Source organism: Schistocerca nitens, chromosome 6, assembly GCF_023898315.1.
Source record: "Schistocerca nitens isolate TAMUIC-IGC-003100 chromosome 6, iqSchNite1.1, whole genome shotgun sequence".
NCBI classification, from domain to species: Eukaryota; Metazoa; Arthropoda; class Insecta; order Orthoptera; family Acrididae; genus Schistocerca; species Schistocerca nitens.
Window position 1 is genome coordinate 366,232,085 of NC_064619.1, and position 27,616 is coordinate 366,259,700.

Consider the following 27,616-nt stretch of genomic DNA (forward strand, 5'->3'; position numbering starts at 1 on the left):
GACCACATCCTAAAAAGGGTGCAGGTAGAGGTGCGGGGAAAATAATAAAGTGTTTCTTTTCACAGCATTCCAGACACAGGTTTTATCTTGTGCATTCACAGGTGGATACAAGCTGCAGCTTTTGTAAATTTTCATTCAAAAAAGTGATAAATTCTGAACATATCATAAAGAGTATTTAAAAGTGGATAATTTTCATGAGAGCTTAGCAATATAAAAAAAGAAAACATTTTCATATAGTAAAGATAGTCTTATGCTTCAAAGCTAGTCAGGGTATATCCAGTTAAACAAAAATCCACTGCAACGTGAAAATGTTTGCTAAGTTCGATGGACAATAATATTTTCATTCTTGCACAAACAGCTTTAGTACTTGAATAAAAGTAAAACTTGAATCATTATTTTGGAATATTCAAAGAAATTCATTTTTATTAATCTGCAACAGAATATTTCATACATAAAGTAATAATCACAGATGAAAAATTTATTGCAACCTTTCATTTCCGATGTCCATCCATGTATATGTTAAGTTCAATTTCAACAGTTTCCCAATTAAATTAAATGCAAAAAGCAAAGAAAGTTTAAAACCAGTGTGTATCAGAGTCTCTACAGCAGTCAGAAGGTTAAAAGTCTCCAGATTTATGAAAACAATAGCTGCTGAAGAAAGTAAAAATACATTTTTTTCAGCAGCCAACAGCCATAACATTATCCTCGACTATTGTTTTCATTTAACAAATGAACAGCCATTTTATCATTTTTACAGGTGTAATTTCAATTAAGCAGCTATATTATGGATTAGAGCACTAAAGTCTTATACACTATAAATATATGTATTACCTTTAAGTGATCTCTGTAGCATACCCACTGGAAAAGTAGGAGTTGGGTCTGTGGTAAGCCACAGACGAAAATCTGGGTGCGGACGTTCCATGCTATCTAACATTTTCTCTAAATCTCTCAGGAAAGTCACTAGTAAGTGGCAGTTTTGCAACATTAGCCACTGACCTCTTGACACTGCTGTCTCCAATAAAGAAACAGCTGCCTGTAGATCAATAAAGGAATGATGATATATCATTATCTGAAAAATACAAATCTGTGATGAAGAACAGTTTATTTTGATGTTTTAACCTAATCATCTCAAATTATGAAGCTTTTCCTTCTATGTAGAATATAGTACATATATGAATATAATAGAGGGAAACATTCCACATGGGAAAAATATATCTAAAAACAAAGATGATGTGACTTACCGAACGAAAGTGCTGGCAGGTCGATAGACACACAAACAAACACAAACACACACACAAAATTCAAGCTTTCGCAACAAACTGTTGCCTCATCAGGAAAGAGGGAAGGAGAGGGAAAGACGAAAGGATGTGGGTTTTAGGGGAGAGGGTAAGGAGTCATTCCAATCCCGGGAGCAGAAAGACTTACCTTAGGGGGAAAAAAGGACGGGTATACACTCGCACACACACACATATCTATCCACACATATACAGACACGTGTATATGTGTGGATGCATATGTGTGTGTGTGCGAGTGTATACCCGTCCTTTTTTCCCCCTAAGGTAAGTCTTTTCGCTCCCGGGATTGGAATGACTCCTTACCCTCTCCCCTAAAACCCACATCCTTTCGTCTTTCCCTCTCCTTCCCTCTTTCCTGATGAGGCAACAGTTTGTTGCGAAAGCTTGAATTTTGTGTGTGTGTTTGTGTTTGTTTGTGTGTCTATCGACCTGCCAGCACTTTCGTTCGGTAAGTCACATCATCTTTGTTTTTAGATATAGTACATATATGTGTATTTTTGTTCTAAATGCTCATAATTACCTGGGTTTATGGTGTTTTAATATAATTTTATACATGCTTTTAAAAATTAGACTGGAAATCAAGATTTATTGTAATAAGTGCATATTGTTGAACGTAATTAATCCTCACACATGTACTGAATGAGATTTAATATTTTGTGTTCTAATATATTCTCTTACTTGTCATATAATTATGTAGATGTGATAGGCCGGGAGTGTCAGGGAGAATGTCTTCCCAACGAAAGATCACCTATATCTTTCCCTCATCATGTTCCATCCCACAGCAATCAATTTAAGCCCTTTCACATGTGTGTGTACCTAACTTCACCCGTGTAATTTTTCAAAAATAAATATTTATTTCAAAACATAAAAGAGATTAGTTTCTTTGGAACAGCTGCATGAACTGTGCTATGGATATCCAGTTATTGTGAATTTAGCAGAAAGTATTCTTCATTAAAGCATATTCTATAGATGGGAGTATCTCAGTTACATGGTAAAAATGGTACACAATGAAATATTCTCTGGCATATATTCAACAATGAGCTGCATAAGAAAGTGCAGATCAGTGGAATATAATTTTGTCATCAAAGTTTGCAAGACTAAACGGATTAACAGATATATACTTACAGGTTCCTGACCCTGGCCCAGGGATAAATACTTAAACTTTCCACCTCCACTTCCACAACGGTCTGCCAACTTCATTAACTCACTGGTTGGATCTGAACCAGGACTCAGTATGAAAATAACTGGCATATTAGGAAGGCTCTGATCATAAATTGCATCCAAGCTGCACGCATAGAACAAAACATTAAATTTACTGTTTATTTTATCATGGAGTTATTAATCATACAGAGAAAGGATATATAATGATGTAAACATAAGTAATGTACTAGTTAATTTCAATTGTAAGTTTCTAATCAACAGAATTAACGAAAACAAAGAAACAGAAACTCAAGTAAAATCTTAAATGACATTACAGAATTGCTGTTTCTTACTTCACTCATACTAATACTGGAGTTGTATTTCTATTCTGTTTTTCTGACATAGCTATGATTATAAATTGATATTGCAACTTCATATTAACAATTATTTATAAATCCATTGAATAATTATTATATTCACAAAATCAGACAAATTAGTGCCATTAAAACATACCTGATGACTGGAGGTGTAATGAAGCCTTCACCCATGGTTGATGCAATATAATCTGTGACTGCTCTGAACACACGATCAACACGGAAGCAACGAACAAGCATAAGGATCTCAAAACTATTAAGCTTTTGATGATAATCACAAGGAAAGTCCACAGATTCTGGTGCATCAAGATCAAACCACTGAAAATAAAGTTGAATGTACTTAAATAATGATATAAAAAATTCTGGTTGCCAAGCAGGGATATATAAATTCATTACTAAAATGTGAGAAAAGTTACTTTTTGGATCAAGAGATTCCTTCTTTTGATTTATTAAAGGAAAAGTTTGGAAGAATTGTGGTTAAAATTTCACACAATCCCAAGAATCTATTTCATAACCTAACACATACCAGCAAATCCTACTGAGAAGATGACTGTGGATGCTGATAAAAAAATTCTAAAAGTTTGCAAACACAAAGAGAAAATATACTCTCAAATATGCTAATAATTATCTCATGGCAGATCTGACAGATTGTTTCAAACCCAAGTATCGCATTGTGTCACCAGCCACAGAATGCCAGCACAGTTTTAAATGGCCAAACACGATTACTTTCATCCCTCTGTCAAATTAAGTTACAGTCACACAAATATCAGATTGAAATAGCAAATTCCATCTCATTTTTCATCTATTGCTAAATATAAAGATATTAGCAATAATCCTATTTTTTATTTGTAGTAAAATTTAATCTTTTCTATGTGACATTAAAATGTAATACTTTTTTGTAAACACTCTATATCTAATCATTTTGCGTATGTTCTCTATCTGTATGAGTCATATCTGTGTAAGTTGTATAGCATCTTATTTGTGACTGTAGCATTCAGTTGTCAGCTGATAATGACCTAAGAAGCAGAAACTAATTCATAACCAAATAAATAATATTTTGAGGAGCATCAGGAAGGATTTCCTATTCAATCTTGTTGTCATGTTCTGTCAGAGCCAAAGGAAATTTCATTTAATGTTTTCATTTCATGTCAAACAATGGAAAATCCAGGATGGAATGTAACACACACACACACACACACACACACACACACACACTCACTCACTCACTCACTCACGCAAATGGAATTCACACATGACTGCAGTCTTGGGCAACTGAAATCACACTGCGAGCAAAAGCACTAGTGCATGATGAGAGAGGTGACTGGATGGGGGTAAGGAGGAAGCTGGGGCACTGAGGGGAACAGATAATATGGTGGGGTGGCAGACAGTGAAGTGCCGCAGGTCAGATGATGGGCAGGGGAGAGTTGGGAGGGGGTGGGGGTGGGGGGAGGTGGTGGAATGACAGCTGTGCAGTGCTGGAATGGGAACAGGGAAGGGGCTGGATGGGTGAGGACAGTGACTAAAAAAGGTTGAGGCCAGAAGGGTTATGGGAATGTAGGATGTATTGCAGGGAAAGTTCCCACTTGTGCACTTCAGAAAAGCTGGTGTTGGTAGGAAGGATCCATATGGCACAGGCTGTGAAGCAGTCATTGAAATGAAGGATATCATGTTTGGCAATCTGTTCAGCAACATGGAGGTCCACTTGTTTCTTGGCCACAGTTTGTTGGTGGCCATTCATGCAGACAGACAACTTGTTGGTTGCCATGTCTACATAAAGTGCAGCACAGTGGTTGCAGCTTAGCTTCTAGACCGTATGACTAGATGACTAGTTACACAGGTATCCCTGCCTTTGATGGGGTAGGTGATGTCAGTGACCAGATTGGAGTAGGTGGTGGTGGGAGGATGTGCGGGACAGACTTGCATCTAGGTATATTACAGGGATATGAGTCATGAGGTAAGGGACTGGGAGCAGGGGTTGTGTATGGATGGACAAGTATATTGTGTACGTTTGGTGGACGGAGAATACCACTGTGGAAGGTTCAAAATGGCTCTGAGCACTATGGGACTTAACTGCTGAGGTCATCAGTCCCCTAGAACTTAAAACTACTTAAACCTAACTAACCTAAGGACATCACACACATCCATGCCCGAGGCAGGATTCGAACCTGCGACCATAGCGGCCGCGTGGTTCCAGACTGTAGTGCCCAGAACCACTTGGCCACCCCGGCCGGCACTGTGGAAGGGGTGGGAAGGATAGTGGGCAGGACATTTCTTATTTCAGGGCATGAAGAGAGGTAACTGTAATCCTCGCGGAGAATGTAATTCAGTTGCTCCAGTCGTGGGTGGTACTGAATTACGAGGGGAGTGCTGCTCTGTGGTCGGACAGTGGGACTTTAGGAGGTGGTGGGAGACTGGAAGGATAAGGCATGGGAGATTTGTTTTTGTACAAGGTTGGTTCCCCTTATTGCATCCATTTAATCCTTTTCGTGAATTTTCATACATATTTGCGAGTATTTTTTTTTTTTAATTTTTCAGATGTAATTCTAAATTATTTACATAATTTTTTGCATTTTTCCACCACCATGGATCGTTGCTCCTTACATCTGCATCAATGCAGAAATGTTTCCTTATCCCTAGCCAGATCCCAGTTCCACATACTGTTCCTGCATTGTTGATAGGCTCATGTAATTCCTCCCCCCCCCTCCCCCCTCCCAATGGCCTTACCATCAAATTACCCATATCTGATCTGGCTGCCACTCCTCATCCCACAATGACCTCCATCTGTTCAGACTCTGCCAATCCTTAGCCCTCACCAACATAGTCCTGTAAAGTCATATCAACCAAGCCCAAACCTCCTTGCAGTACCTTCTCTCCATCCACAAAATTCTACTACTATGCAATCCCAAATTCCTGGAACCAATAAAACACATTGAAAACCTTGCCCTGAAGGAACTTGAGCAACATGCACCACACCACCTCAAAAAGCTCTCCATCCTGCTCACTTCCTACTCCCACTTTGCAGTACCACTGTCCACCACCTCTACAACAACCTCCAAACCCCCCTGCATCCCCTCATAGCTGACAAACCCTGTCTTGCAGACTACTACACTTACCCCACCCTCCAAAACTCCCTCCCAACACCACACAGAATCCAGAACCTACACAGACCCGCTACACAGTCATGTACCTAAGTCCTTTCCAAAGGCCTCACCTTTTGCCCCACTACCAAATTCAATCATGCAGGGCTTGTTAAACTATTTCTCTCCTTCTCCTTGTCCCTACAGTGGAAACACTTTTTTGCCACCAACCCTACCAATCAGACTAAGCCAAAGAGCAATATTGAGCCTTGCCTCACTCAGTTCACTCCTCCACCCCCACTGCCACCAAACCATCCCCTGTTAAGTCTCCAGAATTTCTTAACCTCGAACCTTGCCTCAGCATCATTCCCCAAATCCCTCAACATGCAAACTAACCTTACATCCACAGAAAGAACTGCAGTCCACCATCTAAAAACTGATCCCAACCTTATAATCCTACATGCAGACAAAGGCTCCACAAGGATTACCTGGTGGAAGGACTCCACCAGCTGTTAGATACTTCTACCTACAAACCTTGCCATAGTGTCCCCATTCCAGTAATCCAGCAGAATCTCCAGTCACTACTCAATTCTTTAGGCCCATCACAGAACCTCACCCCTACCACTCCACGCACTCCTACCTTCTACGCTCTTCCTAAAGTCCATAAACCTAACCATCCAGGACACCTCTAAGTGGCTGGTTACTGTGCCCCTACTGAGAGAATCTCTGCTCTTGTAGACCAACACCTTCAACTTGCTACCCGGAACCTACCCTCCTATATAAAAAAATACCAACCATCTCCTCTACCTACTCTCCAATGTTTCTGTCTCTTTACCACACGGTGCCCTACTCATCACTATTGATGCCACCTCCCTGTAGACTAACATTCCTAATGCCCATGGCCTTACCACTATTGAACACTACCTTTCCCAGTGCCCGACGGATTCCAAACTGACAACCTCCTTCCTAGTCATCATGACCAACTATATCCTCACCCACAATTATTTCTCCTTTGTAGGCATTATCTACAAACAAATCTGGGGTACAGCTAGGGGCACCTGCATGGCACCATCCTATTCCAACCTATTCATGGGCCATCTAGATCAGTTCTTTCTAAAATCCAGAATACTAAACCCCTCACATGGTTCATATTCATTTATGACATTTTTGCTATCTGGATAGAAGGTGACGACACCCTATCCACATTCCTCCAGAACCTCAACAACTTCTCCGCAATTTGCTTCACCTGGTCCTACTCAATCCAACAAGCCACCTTCCTAGATGTTGATATCCACTTTAAATATGGCTACATCAGTACCTCTGTTCATATCAAACCTACTAACCACCAGCAATACCTCCACTTCGACAGCTACCATCTGTTCAATACCAATAAAACCCTTCTGTACAGCCTAGCCACTTGTGGTCATTGCATCTACAGTGACTAGCAGTCCCTCTTGAAATATACTGAGAGTCCCACTCAAGCCTTCACTGACCTTAATTATCTCCCCAACCTCGTACAAAAACAAATATCCCATGCCTTACCTTTCCAGTCTCCCATCACCTCCCAAAGTCCCACCAACTAACCAAATAAAGATCAGCACTCCCCTCGTAAATCAGTACCACCCAGTACTGGAGCAACTGAATTACATTCTCCACCAGGGTTACAATTACCTCTCAATTTGCCCTGAAATGAGAAATATCCTTCCCACCCATCCCACAGTGGTATCCCACAGTCCACCAAACCTACAGAATATACTCATCCATCCATGAACCATGGACCTTGCCGTTGGTGGGGAGGCTTGCGTGCCTCAGCGATACAGATGGCCGTACCGTAGGTGCAACCACAACGGAGGGGTATCTGTTGAGAGGCCAGACAAACATGTGGTTCCTGAAGAGGGGCAGCAGCCTTTTCAGTAGTTGCAGGGGCAACAGTCTGGATGATTGACTGATCTGGCCTTGTAACATTAACCAAAACGGCCTTGCTGTGCTGGTACTGCGAACGGCTGAAAGCAAGGGGAAACTACAGCCGTAATTTTTCCCGAGGACATGCAGCTTTACTGTATGATTAAATGATGATGGCGTCCTCTTGGGTAAAATGTTCCGGAGGTAAAATAGTCCCCCATTCGGATCTCCGGGCGGGGACTACTCAAGAGGATGTCGTTATCAGGAGAAAGAAAACTGGTATTCTACGGATCGGAGCGTGGAATGTCAGATCCCTTAATCGGGCAGGTAGGTTAGAAAATTTAAAAAGGGAAATGGATTGGTTAAAGTTAGATATAGTGGGAATTAGTGAAGTTCGGTGGCAGGAGGAACAAGACTTTTGGTCAGATGATTACAGGGTTATAAATACAAAATCAAATAGGGGTAATGCAGGAGTAGGTTTAATAATGAATAAAAAAATAGGAGTGCGGGTTAGCTACTACAAACAGCATAGTGAACGCATTATTGTGGCCAAGATAGACACAAAGCCCATGCCTACTACAGTAGTACAAGTTTATATGCCAACTAGCTCTGCAGATGATGAAGAAATTGATGAAATGTATGACGAGATAAAAGAAATTATTCAGGTAGTGAAGGGAGACGAAAATTTAATAGTCATGGGTGACTGGAATTCGTCAGTAGGAAAAGGGAGAGAAGGAAACATAGTAGGTGAATATGGATTGGGGGGAAGAAATGAAAGAGGAAGCCGCCTTGTAGAATTTTGCACAGAGCATAACTTAATCATAGCTAACACTTGGTTCAAGAATCATAAAAGAAGGTTGTATACCTGGAAAAATCCTGGAGATACTAATAGGTATCAGATAGATTATATAATGGTAAGACAGAGATTTAGGAACCAGGTTTTAAATTGTAAGACATTTCCAGGGGCAGATGTGGATTTTGACCACAATCTATTGGTTATGAACTGCAGATTGAAACTGAAGAAACTGCAAAAAGGTGGGAATTTAAGGAGATGGGACCTGGATAAACTGAAAGAACCAGAGGTTGTAGAGAGTTTCAGGGAACAATTGACAGGAATGGGGGAAAGAAATACAGTAGAAGAAGAATGGGTAGCTCTGAGGGATGAAGTAGTGAAGGCAGCAGAGGATCAAGTAGGTAAAAAGACGAGGGCTAATAGAAATCCTTGGGTAACAGAAGAAATATTGAATTTAATTGATGAAAGGAGAAAATATAAAAATGCAGTAAATGAAGCAGGCGAAAGGGAATACAAACGTCTCAAAAATGAGATCAACAGAAAGTGCAAAATGGCTAAGCAGGGATGGCTAGAGGACAAATGTAAGGATGTAGAGGCTTGTCTCACTAGGGGTAAGATAGATACTGCCTACAGGAAAATTAAAGAGACCTTTGGAGAGAAGAGAACCACTTGTATGAATATCAAGAGCTCAGATGGCAACCCAGTTCTAAGCAAAGAAGGGAAGGCAGAAAGGTGGAAGGAGTATATAGAGGGTTTATACAAGGGCGATGTACTTGAGGACAGTATAATGGAAATGGAAGAGGATGTAGATGAAGATGAAATGGGAGATAAGATACTGCGTGAAGAGTTTGACAGAGCACTGAAAGACCTGAGTCGAAACAAGGCCCCGGGAGTAGACAACATTCCATTAGAACTACTGATGGCCTTGGGAGAGCCAGTCATGACAAAACTCTACCATCTGGTGAGCAAGATGTATGAGACAGGCGAAATACCCACAGACTTCAAGAAGAATATAATAATTCCAATCCCAAAGAAAGCAGGTGTTGACAGATGTGAAAATTACCAAACTATCAGTTTAATAAGTCACAGCTGCAAAATACTAACACGAATTCTTTACAGACGAATGGAAAAACTGGTAGAAGCGGACCTCGGGGAAGATCAGTTTGGATTCCGTAGAAATGTCGGAACACGTGAGGCAATACTAACCTTACGACTTATCTTAGAAGAAAGATTAAGAAAAGGCAAACCTACGTTTCTAGCGTTTGTAGACTTGGAGAAAGCTTTTGACAACGTTAACTGGAATACTCTCTTCCAAATTCTGAAGGTGGTAGGGGTAAAATACAGGGAGCGAAAGGCTATTTACAATTTGTACAGAAACCAGATGGCAGTTATAAGAGTCGAGGGGCATGAAAGGGAAGCAGTGGTTGGGAAAGGAGTGAGACAGGGCTGTAGCCTCTCCCCGATGTTATTCAATCTGTATATTGAGCAAGCAGTAAAGGAAACAAAAGAAAAATTCGGAGTAGGTATTAAAATTCATGGAGAAGAAGTAAAAACTTTGAGGTTCGCCGATGACATTGTAATTCTGTCAGAGACAGCAAAGGACTTGGAAGAGCAGTTGAACGGAATGGACAGTATCTTGAAAGGAGGATATAAGATGAACATCAACAAAAGCAAAATGAGGATAATGGAATGTAGTCAAATTAAATCGTGTGATGCTGAGGGGATTAGATTAGGAAATGAGACACTTAAAGTAGTAGAGGAGTTTTGCTATTTAGGGGGTAAGATAACTGATGATGGTCGAAGTAGAGAGGATATAAAATGTAGACTGGCAATGGCAAGAAAAGCGTTTCTGAAGAAGAGAAATTTGTTAACATCGAGTATAGATTTAAGTGTCAGGAAGTCGTTTCTGAAAGTATTTGTATGGAGTGTAGCCATGTATGGAAATGAAACATGGACGATAACCAGTTTGGACAAGAAGAGAATAGAAGCTTTCGAAATGTGGTGCTACAGAAGAATGCTGAAGATAAGGTGGATAGATCACGTAACTAATGAGGAGGTATTGAATAGGATTGGGGAGAAGAGAAGTTTGTGGCACAACTTGACTAGAAGAAGGGATCGGTTGGTAGGACATGTTTTGAGGCATCAAGGGATCACAAATTTAGCATTGGAGGGCAGCGTGGAGGGTAAAAATCCTAGAGGGAGACCAAGAGATCAATACACTAAGCAGATTCAGGAGGATGTAGGTTGCAGTAGGTACTGGGAGATGAAGAAGCTTGCACAGGATAGAGTAGCATGGAGAGCTGCATCAAACCAGTCTCAGGACTGAAGACCACAACAACAACAACATCCATACACAAGCCCTGCTCCCAATCCCTTACCTCATGGCTCATGCCTCTGTAATAGAACTAGATGCAAGATCTGTCCCATACATGCTCCCGCCACCACCTACTCCAGTCTGGTCACTAACATCACCTATGACTACCAACAAGCTGTCTGTCCACATGAATGGCCCTGACAAACTATGGCCCAGACAAGTGGACCACCCTGTTGCTGAACATGCTACCAAACATGATATCCTTCATTTCAATAACTGCTTCACAGCCTGTGCCAAATGGATGCTCCCCACCATCACCAGCTTTTCTGAATAGCGCAGGTGGGAGCTTTCCCTGCAACAGATCCTACATTCCCATAACCCTTCTGGCCTCAACCTTTGTTAGTCACTGTCCTCAGACATCCAGCCCCTTCCTTGTTTCCATTCCAGCACTACACAGTTGTCATTCGACCACCACACCGTCTTTTTATTTCTCTCCTTTTCCACTACTTCCACCCTTTCCCTCTCCTCCCCACCTCTCCACTGCCTACCATCTGATCTGCAGCACTTCACTGTCCGCCACCCCCACCATACTATCCACTCCCCTCCCTGCCCCAGCCTCCTCCTTACCCCCATCCAGTCACCACTCCCATCATGCACTGGTGCTGCTACTCACAGTGTGGTTTCAGTTGCTCGAGAATGCAGGCATGTGTGTGTGTGTGTGTGTGTGTGTGTGTGTGTGTGTGTGTGTGCGTGTGTGCGTGCGTGCGTGGGTGTGTGTGTGCACGCGCACGTGTGTACGCCTATGTGTGTCTAGTGTTGATGAAGATCTTAATGGCCAAAACCTTTAACTGTGAGAATTTTTTTGTTGTGCTTATGTGTGACTTTTCATTTCATGTAATTGATATTTTATTCCTCTGTCCTAATTTCCCTCAATTTGGAAAATTGTCTATTGGGAGAACATCAGTTTTTTTGTTGCAAAAGAAATAGAAAGCTTTTCTTGATATAATGAACACTTTTTGTTTGTCATGAACTGACTTCTAGCATCTTACAGCATTATCAGGTTACAATTGAGGGTTGCAACTGGAGATAAAAGAAAAATAAGAGTGTCAGAGATTATGACATTCACAGACAGAAATATAATCTTCCATACTTATTTTATATAAATTGTCATTTCAAATACAAGTGCAGTTTGAATTATCCACATCAGCTACTAAAGAACTACAAACTTATTTTCATACTTGTAGAAATGACACCACATAGGAACACTGTATGTGAAACTACAATACCTCTGACTACAATTTTTGTAAGTGAAGGGAGAATAAATTTAAGAATGTTGCTTGTTTCATTTGAAATGAAGATTTCATGCAATAATTGATTTGAAAGATATTATAGTATAGAATACTTCAGTGACTTCACCCACATTAACAATGGTCAACTGTGATGACTGAAAACTGCTTTTATATTAGTTAGCATCACATTAAGCAAGCTGATTCTGGGAACTGGGGAAGTGTGCCAGCCCCAGGTCAAATGTGCCCTTTAGGATAATGATGAGGGCCAGTGTGCTGGCCAGTCTGGATATGGTTTTTAGCCAGTTTCCCACATTTAACTAGGTGAACACAGGTCTGGTATCCACATCCCACTTCACAAGTCACAACTATTTTGAAAATGTTCTCATACTTTCAAATGGGACAAACTTAACATAGGCAGATGGTAATGTTGGAAGCTGAAGATTTGAATTAAAATTTGGGCCGCAGCCTCAACTCAAACCTGGCTGCATGAACTAGCCAAGTTGAATGCCCTCCCCAACATAAACTTCAGGTCTTATCTCCAGCTTATTTTTCCCCTTACATTGTCTCAGGGAAAATTTAATTATAAGATAGACAGATTGGGTGTACAAAGAAAGATTCATAAATTCTCAGAGAGGCTGGGGGGGGGGGGGGGGGGGGGAGAGTTGGGGAGTCAGGTGGGAGGAAGCGCATCCGGACATCCTCTACCACTAATATTGCCAAATCAAAATTAACATGTGATCTTGTGAAGATAATGGACAATGCTGGGAAAAAGAATAAATATATAATGTAGAGTACATTTCAAAATGTTCTCACAGTTTTATAGTGCCTGTCACTGCAATCTATTGGCTGGTAGCCAGTGACTGTGAGAAGATGGTATCTGCATTGTCAAGAACCTCATTGGGCTTTAATGTAATAATAATAATATAAAATAACTAAAAATACAGTTGTAATTGAGCTATGTACTTCTCAAAATGTAAATGTTTAATGCCCATTAAGAATTTGTTGAGGTATGTCATCTGTTCACACTGATAATTTTTATATTGTACACCATGAAAAGAATTATGAAAAATAAATGTTCAGGAATTCAGTGATTTTCATTTCAAGAGCAGTATATAATTTACATCTTTGAACATAAAAATCTGAAATATCATCAAAGCGGAAATATTAAATATAATGAATAATAATAATTCAGTGATATCTTGACAAATTTCTGTTGTTACTACCAAATTTGTGCGACCACCATTTCATAGTTCACGCATGAAGACTGCTTGATTTGGCCACTAGAGGCCACCTGCCTGCTTGTATGACAGCAGCTGCATGTGCGGCCTGCCAGCTGCACTGCTGTAAGCTAGAGCACAAGGCTCCACCAGTGACTTGTGTGTTGTCTGTTGTATGTACTTTGTCTCTCATGTGTTTATGCTTCTTCATATAATAAAGTTACAGTCTTCTTATGTTAGAACACTTTGGTAATGATTACGGTATTCAACTCTGTGTGTTCCACCTCAGTCATTCATCCTTTGAGTTTAATTTCCGTGGTGGCAGTGTTTACATCTCTTTTTGAGCAACAGCAGGTGCTGACAGTTGCTCTTTCCAGTTTAATAACTATATGGGCACAACATGCAGCCCCACCAACAACATAACCACACTGTTCCCTGTGTATGATGTGCATCAACAGACTGGACCACTTATGGAAAATGCCTGTCACAACATTTTGAGGCATTTGGGGTAACAGACATGAACTTGAGCAAGGCTCTTTTTTTAATGTGAATCTCATCTCCTGCATATCAGATGATGTGTCAGCTCAACCCCTTACAAGAACCTTCAATTCCTTCTTTGGATCAAATGTGCTTGTTACCTTCTACCTATCACTGTAAGCTTACTCACATTATTGCTGCTCATCTGGAATTTTACCACTGCCAAAAGTGGCTAAAACAGTCATACAGGGCATGGGCAGCAGAACTATACAGACTCAATCATCATTGTCATTTTGTGATAAATGTTCAGAAGGAATTCAGTTCAGGTCAAATGATTTGAAATGCAATCATATGTCTTGCTGCTGATAGGGAAGTTCAAGAGCGAGCTCTACAGAGTGAAAATCCTACACTTGTGGAAGTATTAAACATAGTTCAATCATTTGAAGTTTCATGGGCTGCAGGTAGTCAGATAGCAGCCTTGTCTGAAGTTTCAGAAATCAGATCCTCTCACCCTTCAGTGAGTTTACAAGGGGACAGAGAAGCTATTGTAGCAGTCCAACAAATGTCTCAGTATGATTTAGATAATCATTGTTTGTGACAACAACAGTCCACATAACAGCAGCAGCAGCTTCGTGCTCTGCAGCCTTCCATGTGAGCTCTGATTTCCTTCATGACCATACTGTTTCATTCTACACAAATGAACCACAAGCCCCAAGTGCTGGCCAAAGTGTAATAGGTGCCATAAAAAAGGACACACGTTCTATGTGTAACTCTCTTCCGAACCTGAATGAGAATAAAACAAATGCGTATGTGAACAGTGTGTCAGCAATAATGGTCTCCAAGCAAGTTATACATTGAAGTACATGTGTTTAACAAACCACTGAGAATGCAGATGGATGCAGGTGCAGCAGCAGCATTGGTGAATTCTCAAACTTATGTGGATTTGGGTTCTCCCCTCTGGCTCCAGTGTCATAGAGGCTAGTGAGTTATAACAAACAACGGATTCTCATTCTTGGACAGTTTTCTGCACCTGTGAGTTACAAGTCATGATTCATTCATTAACATTCCTAGTAGTGGACAATGCTTACACTGAAAATCTGTTTGGTTTGGATGCTTTTAAACTTTTTGGATTCTTCAGCAATGGTGAAGTGCATTTGGTTACTGACTAAGTCCCATATCAACAGTCAGATGCTCTCTGTGCCAAATTTTGCTCTTTATTTTTTCCAGGACTGAGTAGTGAACAGAATTTCAGGCTCATAGTATGATGAAGCAGCCTGCTGGTCCCTGTTTCATCTGGTCCCATCCAGTACCAGTAACTTTATGGGACCAGAAAAAGCAGAATTAGATCATCTTCGATCACTTGATGTTATTTGACTTATTTCTTTTTGTGAATAGTCAACATGACTGGTGATAGTAAAAAAAACCTACAGGAAAGTTACACCTTTGTGGTGTTTTAAAAAAATCAGTTAATGCACTTCAATCACTGACACCTATCCTTTACCATGACCTGATGAGCTGCAAGCAAAATTATTAGGGGAGGGGGGTTCTATTATTTTTCAAAGCTTTGATGTAGCAGATGCATATTTATATCTACCACTAGATGGGGAATCTAAATGCCTTCTAGTTATCAATATATTATTTGGGCTTTATCATTAGCAGCATTTGCCTTTTGGCGTGGCAAGCACGGGAGCTATTTTTCAACGTTTTTTGAGAAACTTACTGCATCAGTTCCAGGCTTCATCAGTTATTTAGATGATGTAGTAGTGTCTCGTACCTCTGCAGTAAAACATTTGCAGAACCTTCATGCTCTTTTTCTGTTTTACAATCTGGAGGGCTAAAGTGCAATTTGGGCAAGACACAGCTTTTTCAACCATATAATATTTATTTGAGTTTTGAAGTGCTGCACTGCTACACCCCACATCCATCAAGGAATTACAGGCATTTTTAGGCAAAATTGTGTACTACCTCAAATTCATATCAATGCTGCTACTGTGGCACAATCACTCCATGCATTATTTCATAAAGATGTTCCTTTCCTAAGGATCCCAGCTTGTGAGCAGGCATTCAAATTGTAAAATCTAAGATGCAGTCAGCCCCTTATTTGGTCTCTATTCAGCCAGGCCTGCACCTTGTGTTACCCAAGGACACATCTCAGTTTGGCTTTGCCAGCGTCCTTGCTCATAAGTAACTGGACGGGTTAGAACACTCTATTGCACATGCCTCTAAAATCTTAAATTCAGTGCAGCAGCATTGCTCTCAGATTGTTCTCAAATAAAGAAGCTTTAGCAATTGGGTATGCTCTAAAACAACTTCATGTCTTTCTATACGGGTCTAAGTTTCACCTCACCACAGACTACAAATTACAGGTGTCTCTTTTTAACCATCCAGCATCCTTGCCAGACAAAGCCCACATTGCTTACACTGATGGGCTCTTTTCCTGTCATGATACAATTACAAATTACATTTTCAACCTACAGTACAACATGCAAATGCTGATGCCTTATCAGGTTTGCCAATTGGTCTGTATCCAGAGTTTGATAAAGAGGTATTGCTTTGTTTTCATTTAGACATGGAAGCTCAAAATGTTGTTGATGGTTTTCCAATTACTAGCACTAAAATTGTAGCCATGGTAGCTACAGATCTTGTTTTAAGTAAAATTGTCTCTTTTGCGCAACAAATCTGGCTGGACAAACTTCCAAGCCATGCTTCTGATTCTTTAAGAAATTATTGTGCATTACAAAATAAACTTTCTGTTCCAGCCTGGCACAGCTGTAGGGACTTGCAGTTTTGCATGCCAACTGAAATGGGTGCACCATACATAAGTATGTCCATCACTCACATACAAACAGTACCTGCATTCACCACTGAAGACAGCAGAGCACCTTTCCACTCTCCACTCAGGTCTTTCATAACACCAGAGTAGTAGTTATGGTGTCAGTAGTAGCCTGGCTAGACACACACATAATCATAATCCTGTTGCAAGCAGATGGTTCCCAATGGTCACTGATGACATAGCAGGTGCAACATGTGCCTGTATTTCATCCCTGGATGATGTTCAATTGACCACTGGCACTCACACAATGCATCTCTATGAGAAGGACCATAATCTGGTGTATGGCTGTGGGAGGCTGTCAGTGTGAACTGATTGAAGCTGTTCAACAGGAATATGTATTCATGAGTGGGACACAGTTGTACCCTGGAATTAATGTTGTAAACACTGTTCACTTCTAAACTCAGCACTGTTACTGTCTGCAGAGTCAAAACAGAGGGTGTACAGACATCACCAATGGTGGTGACACATGAATCACTAACACTACAATTCCTTAGTATTATACTCTGGTAGCACTGAACACAGTCTCTGGGGCTGCTGCACTTTTTTCATCTGGAAGTGTGGAAAGAACTTCATATTACAACATAATTAAAGTAATACATAGTTAAACTTCTTACTATAGGCTAAAAAAATCTCTGAACTAGCAAAGATGTGTAAGAAGTGGAAAGAAAAGAAAAAAATACCATTCAAAATTAGCAGTGTCAACACAGGTTCTGTAGTCTACTGTAAAGGGCTTTAACAAACATACATCTAACATAAAATAACAAACTGTGAGCACTTTCAAATTCAACAGAAACTTGAAAACATTTCTTAATACAGTCATCTTACAAATTAGATTCCAGAATCAAGATTCCAGAATTGAAGAGTCCAGTTAGGAGCATGATAAGCTCACTGGAAACATGCCTCTGTTCCAGTAGCATGCAGACAAGTGTTGTTCTATGACAAACATGCATGAGGTAAACAGCAGTTTTTTCATTCAAAGCAGTGTCTTTTCTGATAATTTTATTAACTTAAAAAAAGATGCTGAAACCTGGCGGAATACACGACACCTCAAAGATGTCAAGTTAAAAATAATTCATAGGAGTTTAGAAATTGGTTCTAAAATAGTTTATAACAGGTTCTACAGTTAGTTATTGACTACAATGACTCATTTCATAGCCCCTAAGATTCTCCTTCACAATGGAATCTATGGAAGATGATGAGTGAGTGAATGAATACATTGTCCAGACTCAGTACACAAAACTAGCATTTATATAAAAATATTCAAAATTCAATGTGCTGCTCAGTGATAAGATGATGATGAAGTATAATATACATACCTCCTTCCATGTTTCCACATTACTCTCAATGTCATCTGGAAGAGTTGCAAACGCTTCTGGAAAGGATGTAGACAGCTTCACGATGTCTTCCCAGCCCTTAAGAATAAATTAAGAAAAAAATAATTGTTGTAATCACCTTTTATGTCATACATGACAATATTACTCTTAAAGGGAGAGACATCAGAATATGTTTGTCATGTTTCTTACTCAAAACCCATGCCTCACTTCTGTAGGATGTCAATAACGACATGCTTTGCTGGCCAGAGAGCAGAGTCACCTGTGGGTGAGTCAATGACAGCACTGTGTTCTGAGTCATGGTATGATGTAGACGTGTTGATGAATTGCACTTTCTGAATAAAGTATATTCACTTTCACCACCATGACTCCATTATTCAGATATTCCCTGTCACCCTGCAAGGAAATACTTCCATAGTGGTGACTCAGTGTCAACTGTGAAATGCATTAAGTAACTTTTCATATGCATAGTTTTATTGTGCATTAACAAAGCTGCCATCTTCTGTTGTGAATACAGATCTGCCAGCTTCATGGAACATCACATCTGGGATTAATGTGCATGAAGTGTATCAACACTGTAGTCATTGTGTGGACCATTGAGCTATGATAAATATGAGTTTACCATTGCTATGAGTGGAGTGTTGCCAATCAATACAACTGCAATGGTGCTACAACAATGTCAGCAAACAATGTGTTGCTGCACTTCAAATAGGAATCTACAACAAATTCGGAACAGTTTGAACAAAATTAGCAAGTGGAAATTATTTCAAACTGTGATATGCTTCATGAGTCAACTGTGATATCCAAAACATGTAATGTGACCAGACATTTGCCTGCTTTGTACATACCTACACAGTCAACTGTGTACTATGACAACTCAAGAGCCATGATTATTACTATGAGGGTGGCTCGAAAAGTTCTTGGAATGGAATAGAAAAAAAAGTACTTGCACCACTGAAAATGTATTGTGAGTGGATTTCTGTGGACTCCCTGTGAAACTATGGCAGATGCGTTTGACGTCTGTGTCAGACAATTGGGGATGTCCCCATGATTTGCCTTTACACAAACAACCTGTTTCTCAGAATTGTTCATGTCACTGTCTAATGCTCCATGCCATAGGATCCACACCATACTTAGCACAAAAGTCATGCTGAACAGTTGTTACAGACCCGAATTGTGCAAAACATAGAACACAAAACACTTTCTGTTGTCTCGACACCATTTGTACTAGAACTGAAGTGGGTGCACACTGCTGCTACCTACTGGGAAACATATAAAACTCGAGACTTTGCTCTTTCCAACACTACATTGTTCATGCACCTATGTCAAATAACATAACAGTTATGATTTTTTGAAATTGGATGATTCTTTTTGATATGCCCTGTATGATATTTCATTCACTCACCAGCAGGTGCAATATATTCAGTGTGACTGAGTGTAAGAAAACTTAACTACAAATCCCCACACAAAAAGATGGTATTGTAAAAAGTGCAATTATCACATTGTTTGGTTTCTCTGAATATCTTTTAATGCTATGCAGATTGAGGAATGAAACTCAGACATGGCAGTGCTTCATTGACGGGATACTTTTCCCGTTCAATTTCTGTTATGCCTATTTGGATGACATTCTCCATTTTTTGGTTATAGGCCTACTTGAAGACCACACAAGTCCTCACAGTCTTAAAAGACAGGGGTGTGGTGATCAACGATGACAAATCTCAATTACAAAAAGCAGAAGTTATCTTCCACAGGCACATATTTAGACTGACAAGACTGACCCCGGACCAGCTTCCTCTCTCCCAGAATTATCATGAGCTCCATCAATTCTTAGGAATTTTAATTTTTTCTTGGCCTTGCTTGCTGGAAGCAGTGGCTTTACAAGCACCCCTCACCAACACATTGGCAGAATCTAACAAGCAAGGGAGAGGGAAGACTGAGAGGACTGCAAAGATGAAGGACACATTCAGACTCGCTATGGATTTCCTTGTACATGCAATCAAATTGGACCACCCCATTCCAGAAGCACACCTCACAGTCACTACTGACACGAGCAACAACATGACTAGCTCCATACTGCTACAGTAAGTGGCCATGGAGGCACAGCCCTTTCCATTCTTCTCACAAAACTTACATCCTCTCAGCCAAAATGATTGGCCTTTGACTGAGAATTTCTCACTGTTTACAAATGGGTGAGATACTTCCATGAAGACATAGGGAGGTTCACAGATCATAAGCCACTTGTTGGTGCAGTACAGCACCCACTGGAGAACATCAGTCCCTGACACTACTGGCACCTTGACCTTATTGGCCAGTACACTATCCTGACATTCCCATCACTGAGTACTTATTGTGAGTTAGCGTCATTTCCCTCCAGTTCAGCTACAAATGCTGGCCACTGACCAGCATCATATCACAAGCATTATATAACTGATTTCCCGAGTGGGAAGGCTTGCTGGTCCTCAGCACAAATCCGCCCTGTGGATTAGTGTCCAGGTCTGGTGTGCCACCCAGCCTGTGGATGGTTTTTCATGCAGTTTCCCATCTACCTCAGTGAATGTGGTCTGGTTACCCTTATTCCGCCTCAGTTACACTGTTTTGGCGATTGCTGCACAAACATCATAATTATTCTACCACGCAAACATTTGGGGTTACGCTTGTCTGGTATGAGACATTTCCAGGTGATTCCACTGGGGGTCAAACTACATAATAACCCTGGTTTCAGTGTGGGGCGGCAGTGGGGTGGGTGGACTGCTGTGGTCTGTTGTGGGGTTGTGAACTGCTGAGGGCTTCAGCGGAACAAGGCCTCTCCGTTGTTTCTAGATCTGCGGTTTAATACATACATACACATAACTGATACATAATCAAGGGTGCTGGCTTATGAATCGAACTACGCACCGTTCTGGGGACTGAATCGCCAATCCTCTGTGACATGTCTCTTAACAGGAGCTACCTGTTGGTGCCACAAACAGTGTGTCACACAATTTTTGACAAAATCCACAGCATGTTCCATCCAGGCATCAGACTCATACAGTCTGCCTCATTAAAGAATGCTTCAAATGGCCCAGCATCAAGTGGGCCTGCCGCACCTGGCACAGGCATGCATAGCATACCAACACAGTAAAGTCAGAAGACATGAACAACCACAATTAGATCACTATGAAATTCTAAAAGCTCATTTCCACCATGTCCACACTGATTTCATTGGTCTTCTCCCAGAATCAGAGGAATTCAAGGATCTACTACCAATAACAGACAGAGTGTCCCAGTGGGCAGAAGCAATGCCCCTCAAAGGCATCACAGCAGAGTCCACTGCTTGCACTTTTGTTGAAACATGTATAGGTTGTTTCAGCATGCCAGACACAATAAAGACAGACTGAGGCTGTCAGTTCAAGTTGGTAATGTTCAGCACACTATGTAAAATTCTGTAAAATCAAATGCAACTGCACTACAGTCAACCTCCTCCAGAGTAATGAGGTTTTTGAGAGGTGGTACAGAACTCTCAAAGCTGTCCTTATGCGACACAGCAGGTTGTGGACTAAAGCATTACCACAGGTACTACTTGGCATCTAAACTGCCTCCAAGGAGGCCCTAAAAGTATCCTTCACTGAGATACTATATGGCAAATCACTGATGCTACCCACTGATTTTATTCTAGCCATGCATGACCCTGAGCAAATGGCCCTACCTGCACTGGTTAAACGGGTAAAGGACCACATTAAACATATTCATGTGCCATCCCCAGCTCCACACTTGATGTCTAAGGTCTTCTTACACAAACTGCTCTCACATTCTCCTACTGTGAATATATCATGCTATGGAATTAAACACTCCAGCCAGCAGTACAGCCGCCATACGTGGGACCTTTCAAAGTTCTTGAGAGATGCATACGTGTGCTTGACATTCTGATTATAACACACCAATGAATGATTCATTTAACTGCATGAAACCAGTGTGGGTTCTCTGGGAGTTGATCGTCTCGACCCCCATGAACAGCAAAGGTGATAACCAGCCACTACAGAATGCATGGGCGGCCAGCCCCAATACAGTACACCTCATTAACATTAGGCTCAACCTCAGAGACTTCAACCCAGAAGATATTACCATCAAACTCGTTGATAATGACCTGTGCCTTGCTGCCCTCAATGAAGATACAGTGACACGGACATTGCACGCCTCCAGTGGCTCAACCACTCATACATCCTACCCAACATCGTTGGCTATGCCTCCATATTGTCCTACCTTTCAACAGATGGTGTTCTCATTCTCACCTGCCCAAGGGTCCTGCCACAATTGCTGCCTACACCCCCACCACAGGTTGGGGCAGGTATTGCTGAGAAGGCAACTCCACACTGCCCCAGCCCCCTTCATCCCCAGCCACATGACCAGAGTCCCTGTACAGTCACACTAGTTACCTCCCATGTCAACTGCTTCCCTACTAACTGTACAGCACCAGCACAACACATGGCATTAATACAAGAAATGGTCCACCTGTGTCCTGCATTGCGGCTAGCCAAGACATAGCTGGTCATGCACACCTGTGCAATCCAGCTAGATGATGAAACGGTTCACATTGTCCCCTTCTGTTCTACGCACTGTATGAAGGGGGCGTGGCTCTGTAGGAGGTATTGATAGTGACACATATCACCAGAGAACAGAGCACTATCTGTGGGTGATACAAAGTCACTAGTGCATTCTGAGCAATGATAACAATGCAGACATGTTGATACATTGCTCTTTGTGAATAATGTATACTGGCTATGCTCCATCTCCACTCCATTATTGGGACATTCCCTGTCATGCAGTATGGGAATACTTCCACACAGTAATGCCAGGAATGCAATACTGTTATAAAATTTCCCATGCATTACTTTTATGGTGCATGTAAGTATTTCATGTGTAATGCTAAACTTCTTGACTTTGTTTTGTATATCACTAGCTTTTCAATAAGAAGCATTACAAAAAAGATATTTAAAATAGCTTCCATGATCTAGTACTCCATTATGAGGGTGGTTTGAAAAGTTCTTGGAACAGAACAGAAAAAAAGTACTTACATCACTGAAAAGTTTTTATTTTTCAATATAGTATCCTTGTAGATTAATGCACTTGGTCCAATGATGTTCCAGTGCCTTGATCCCATCTGGAAAATGAGTTTCCTCCAGGCCTGCAAAATAGTTGTCAACTCAGACTATTGATTCTTTGTTTGAAGTGAATCTTCGTCCACCAAGAAAAATTTTTAGTTTTGGGAAGCGATGGAAGTCTGATGGAGCCATATCACTTGAATAAGGTGGGTGTGGCAACAATTCATACCTTAGTTCGTGTAATTCTGCCATGGCTAAGGCACATGTGTGCGGGTGCGCATCAAGAGTCACAGCACACATCTTGCAGATAATTTTTTCATTTCTAATTCTTCAGTTAAAATGTGATATACCCTTTCAGATGACATCTGGAAAGCATGAGCAATTTCACGCACTTTTTTCATTTATAATTCTTCAGTTAAAATGTGATATACCCTTTCAGATGACATCTGGCAAGCATGAGCAATTTCATGCACTTTCAATCGGCGATCCTCCATGACCATTTTGTGCACCTTTTCAATGATTTTTGGAGTAGTGACCCGTTCTTGGCTGACCATTGTGTGGATCATCATCTAAGCTCTCCAACCAAATTTAATTTCAATTGTCCACTTGGCAACAGTTGAATATGAAGGAGCAGAGTCCCACACTGTATTATGGAAATCGACGTGAATGTCCTCTGCTTTCATACCTTTCTTTATGAAGTACTTAATCACTGCTCGAATCTTGATTTTTTCCATCTTCGCAAATCACTTCACGGGAACAACAACAGAGCTACGTCACCCCCACAACTCTCTTCCAACAGCACTGATGTGGCATGTGTTTACAGGCAACAGTCCAATGAATATCACGTGAACACCTTGTTGCGCTAGTGCTGACCTCTCATGGTGATTCTGAGAACTTTTCAAACCACCTTCATGCTTGTGATAATTTTAGACATCATGCTCTTCCATGACCAGTGTTAATATAAATAAAGTCCTTTTCATAAATGCTTAAGGACAAGATCAAATACCTGAAACTATTGTCCAAGCATTAATCTTGATATGCTCTCTACCTGTAACAACTATCAAGTGAAAAATAGTTCAGCAATAATTACAAACAATTTTTCTAGCTTCTTGTACATTGATGCTAGTTTTGGACCTTCTTCAATTTCAGGAACATTCCCTGCTTTCAGCACAATGTAACAGTCTAGTGTATGGAAGTTTCCCTCTATATTTATAGATCCGTGCATGACAATGCACAGTACGAGTATGTTCCAAAAAGCCACACACAAAAATGAGAGTTTTCAAGGGGTCATGTCTTGGGTTCTGTTGATCACCTAGATAAGGGATCAAGTGTTTTGGAAAACTCTTAGCACAGTGACCATTTGTATACCTATTGTGAAAACAGGCATATTGCAGCTTTCCTACAATAAGGTCAAAATTTAAATATTACACACTTCCACCCGCTGAGGCAAATTGAGCAAACTGGTTGGTTCTTTTGCATTAGGTGTTATCTAGGTTGGACCTTAGATGGCTTATAAAAGCATCATTTGTTCATGTGTAGTTCCTGAGAAAACCTAAAGTATGAATTGTGGGGATGGCCACTTCTATAATTGCTGTACATGGTGAATTTTTGAAATTTTTCCCATATAGTCTTAAGATGATGTTCTCAGGAAACTTCAATTATTTTTCAATATTATTATCTGTTACTGAGGTCCAGATGGTTGACAGTACCCTAATAACGAACAAGACATTAAAAAGCAGTGTCCATAACTATCTAAACAATCAACCACTCAGCACTGAACTGTACATTTATCTAGAAATGCCATTTTCTGGCACCAAAAGTACCAATTGTGGAGATGGCCACTTCTATAATTTTTGTTCATGGCAAATCACTCAGATTTTTATTGTATATTCTTAAGACTATGTTCTCAGGGATTATTGAAACTTTTCTTAATATCATTGTCTGTTACTTGTGCATATAAAATATGCACGTAATATCCAGTCTGAGATGTAAATGTAGTTTTAATTGACATAGTGAGGATATGTGACAACTGCTCTGAGGTCATCACAAGGTGCTGAGGTCTCCAAACTGTGGTTTTCGTCATAGTTTTTTCGCCAATAACTATAACGCTTTGTTTCCAGATAATGGGCACTTCATGCTTACACAGACTGTCTTTATCTGGAAATTATTCAATGGTGCCACCTGGTGCCACAAGCGCCTTACAAAGAAACTGTTTTGTCATACCAAATTATTTGTATTTGCAAATAAAACATCACATTTTTTGGTATTATACTGTGGGTGAAGCCTAAAAATGTTGTGCATTTTTATGTAAAGTACTGGAGAGTGAACATGCATTGGATGGGAGACATTTTTTGTTAACTTTATGTTATGCATACTTATTAGCTGTTTATATGTGCTGAAGTATGTAAATGTGCTGAAATATATAAATAAACTGCCAAAATTTTGCTGATATATAGGGTTTGTTTTATAGAAGCAGCAACGTGGAAAAGAAAGAAAGCAGCTGAAAAATGTTCCTGTCAGAGCACAAAAACAGTGAATATGCTCCTTTTTAAAAGATTCTGGCAGAAAAGTGAAGGACCCAGCTGCCTCAATACTCAATTTGCTTTCCTCGTCAAACATTTTGGTATGTGAACATATCCGCACTTTTTGGTGCGGAAAGAGAGCAGCAGAGAGACAGTGACAACAGAAGAGGGAGAAAATAGTGCCATGGGAGAGAAAAAGAGTGGACAGTGATAGTGGCAGAGAGAAAGTGACAGCAAAAGAGAAAGAGAGATGGATGGAGATAGTGGGAGTAAAAGAGAGAGGAGACGGTGGAAATGAAAGGGAGAGATCAGTAGAGACCATACATAGGCTTGGTGATGGCTGGGTGGGGGGAGGGGGGTGGCAGTGGAGGGGGGCTGGACCCATCTTGGCAAACTTCAAGATGAATAAAATCTGCCCAATTTTCCCTATCTGCTACATCCAAGTGTTAAAGTTTTCTTGTCTAGGGGTTAAAACCCCAAGCAAACCATCCACAAGGGCTTGTGTGGAGAGGAGATAATGGTGGTTGAAGAGAAAAACAGCAGACTGTATGAGAGAAAGAGACAGTGGCAATGAGTGACAAAAAGAATGGGACAAAGACAATGGAAAGCCAAGAGTGACTACGCAAAGCGAGAGAACAGCTTGAAGAGAGTGACAGTAGGAGAGACAGGAAGGAGAAAATGTTAGTGGAAGAAAAAGGAGACAATGGGAGAGAGAAATATGTAGACAGTGGAAGTGAGATGGAAATACTGAGTATGAAATCTTCACTACAAAGAGAGACTGGGTAAAAGGATTTAGAATGTTCGGTGTTAAAAGAGTGTGAGTATGTTTGCATGCCAAATGTTTTGATGAGGAAGGCAGTCTGAGGATTGAGACAGCTGGTTCTCCAATTTTCTGTCAGAGTCTTTTAAAGAGGAGTATATTCATCATATTTCAAAAACAAGACTGTGGGGAAGGAAACAAGGGGGACACCAAGAACATCCCATTTAAATAACACAATCAGTGAGGTGGGATCTTCTTCATACATGGAGATGAAGAGGACCGCTGAAGGGAGGTAAGACTTAACCTTTTTGGAAGAAGAAGAAAAAGTGGTAAATGTGCTGGAAGAGAGTAAGGCTGATGAATCCACAGCCATTTATGAAAGTATTAAAGGAAAATTGAACTGACTTGAGGAAATATGTTCAGTAGTTTTACTTTTTGAATTCATTCCATGAGCTAGAAATGTTTCTGTGCCAAAGTAGGGAGTTTGTGAGAAGATATTAACAGAAGACTCCTAAGAAAATATGCTGCTATGAAGATCTAAAAATTATCAATAAATTCCACAAAAAGAAAGATGTATTTAAATATACCTGTACAACATGAAATAATTTATCAATAACAAATTAGATTAAATTATAATGGGAAATGCAAGCACAAGTAAAATATCAAGACTATACAGAAGCTAGAAAGTAGCATTACACTATTTCCTTGTCCTCTTTTAACTACAACAGCAGGGCATGTAAACCATTAGATACCTCCTTATATATAAATTTAAGCAAAAACTGTATACATAATAGAGTGCTGTTTTGTTTTCTTTCTCCCACTTCGTTTTACAGGACACAGTATAGTTGTATTTATGCCTCATTGGCTTGCTATTGGAAAACTGCTACAGAGTCTGAATCATCCAAAGCTCTGTAACATTATCCATTGACAGATTAAAACTATGCTTACAGTTACTGAAGCTACTGTCCAAACAGATACAGCAGCTGGAGAGCTGTCATATGCCATATAACAGTGATCTCAAATGATTTATCCTTTCATTTTAAGTCCCTTCAGTTTCCAATCAAGGTTTTGTTTGCAATACCAATGAGCAAGGCTCAAAGCCCTGGAGGAGAGGAGATTAGGACATACATCTAATTCCAATATATATTTAGCAATTCCAAAGAATTGCTGGATTTGCTAGTGAAGTATATTTATTGTAAGAAAAAAGTATTATG

At 40.4% G+C, this 27,616-nt stretch overlaps 1 protein-coding gene across 1 annotated transcript in view; it reads right to left on the reverse strand.

Annotated features, from left to right (window-relative positions):
• LOC126263364 (dynein axonemal heavy chain 10) overlaps positions 1-27,616 on the reverse strand; it is a 1,742,213-nt gene that overhangs the window by 158,643 nt on the left and 1,555,954 nt on the right. The window contains exons 68-71 of the mRNA XM_049960456.1: positions 18,028-18,123; positions 2,949-3,127; positions 2,421-2,580; positions 832-1,033 (exon numbers count right to left, since the gene is read on the reverse strand). Of these exons, the coding sequence (XP_049816413.1) occupies positions 832-1,033; positions 2,421-2,580; positions 2,949-3,127; positions 18,028-18,123 (637 nt within the window). The remainder of the gene's footprint in view (positions 1-831; positions 1,034-2,420; positions 2,581-2,948; positions 3,128-18,027; positions 18,124-27,616) is intronic.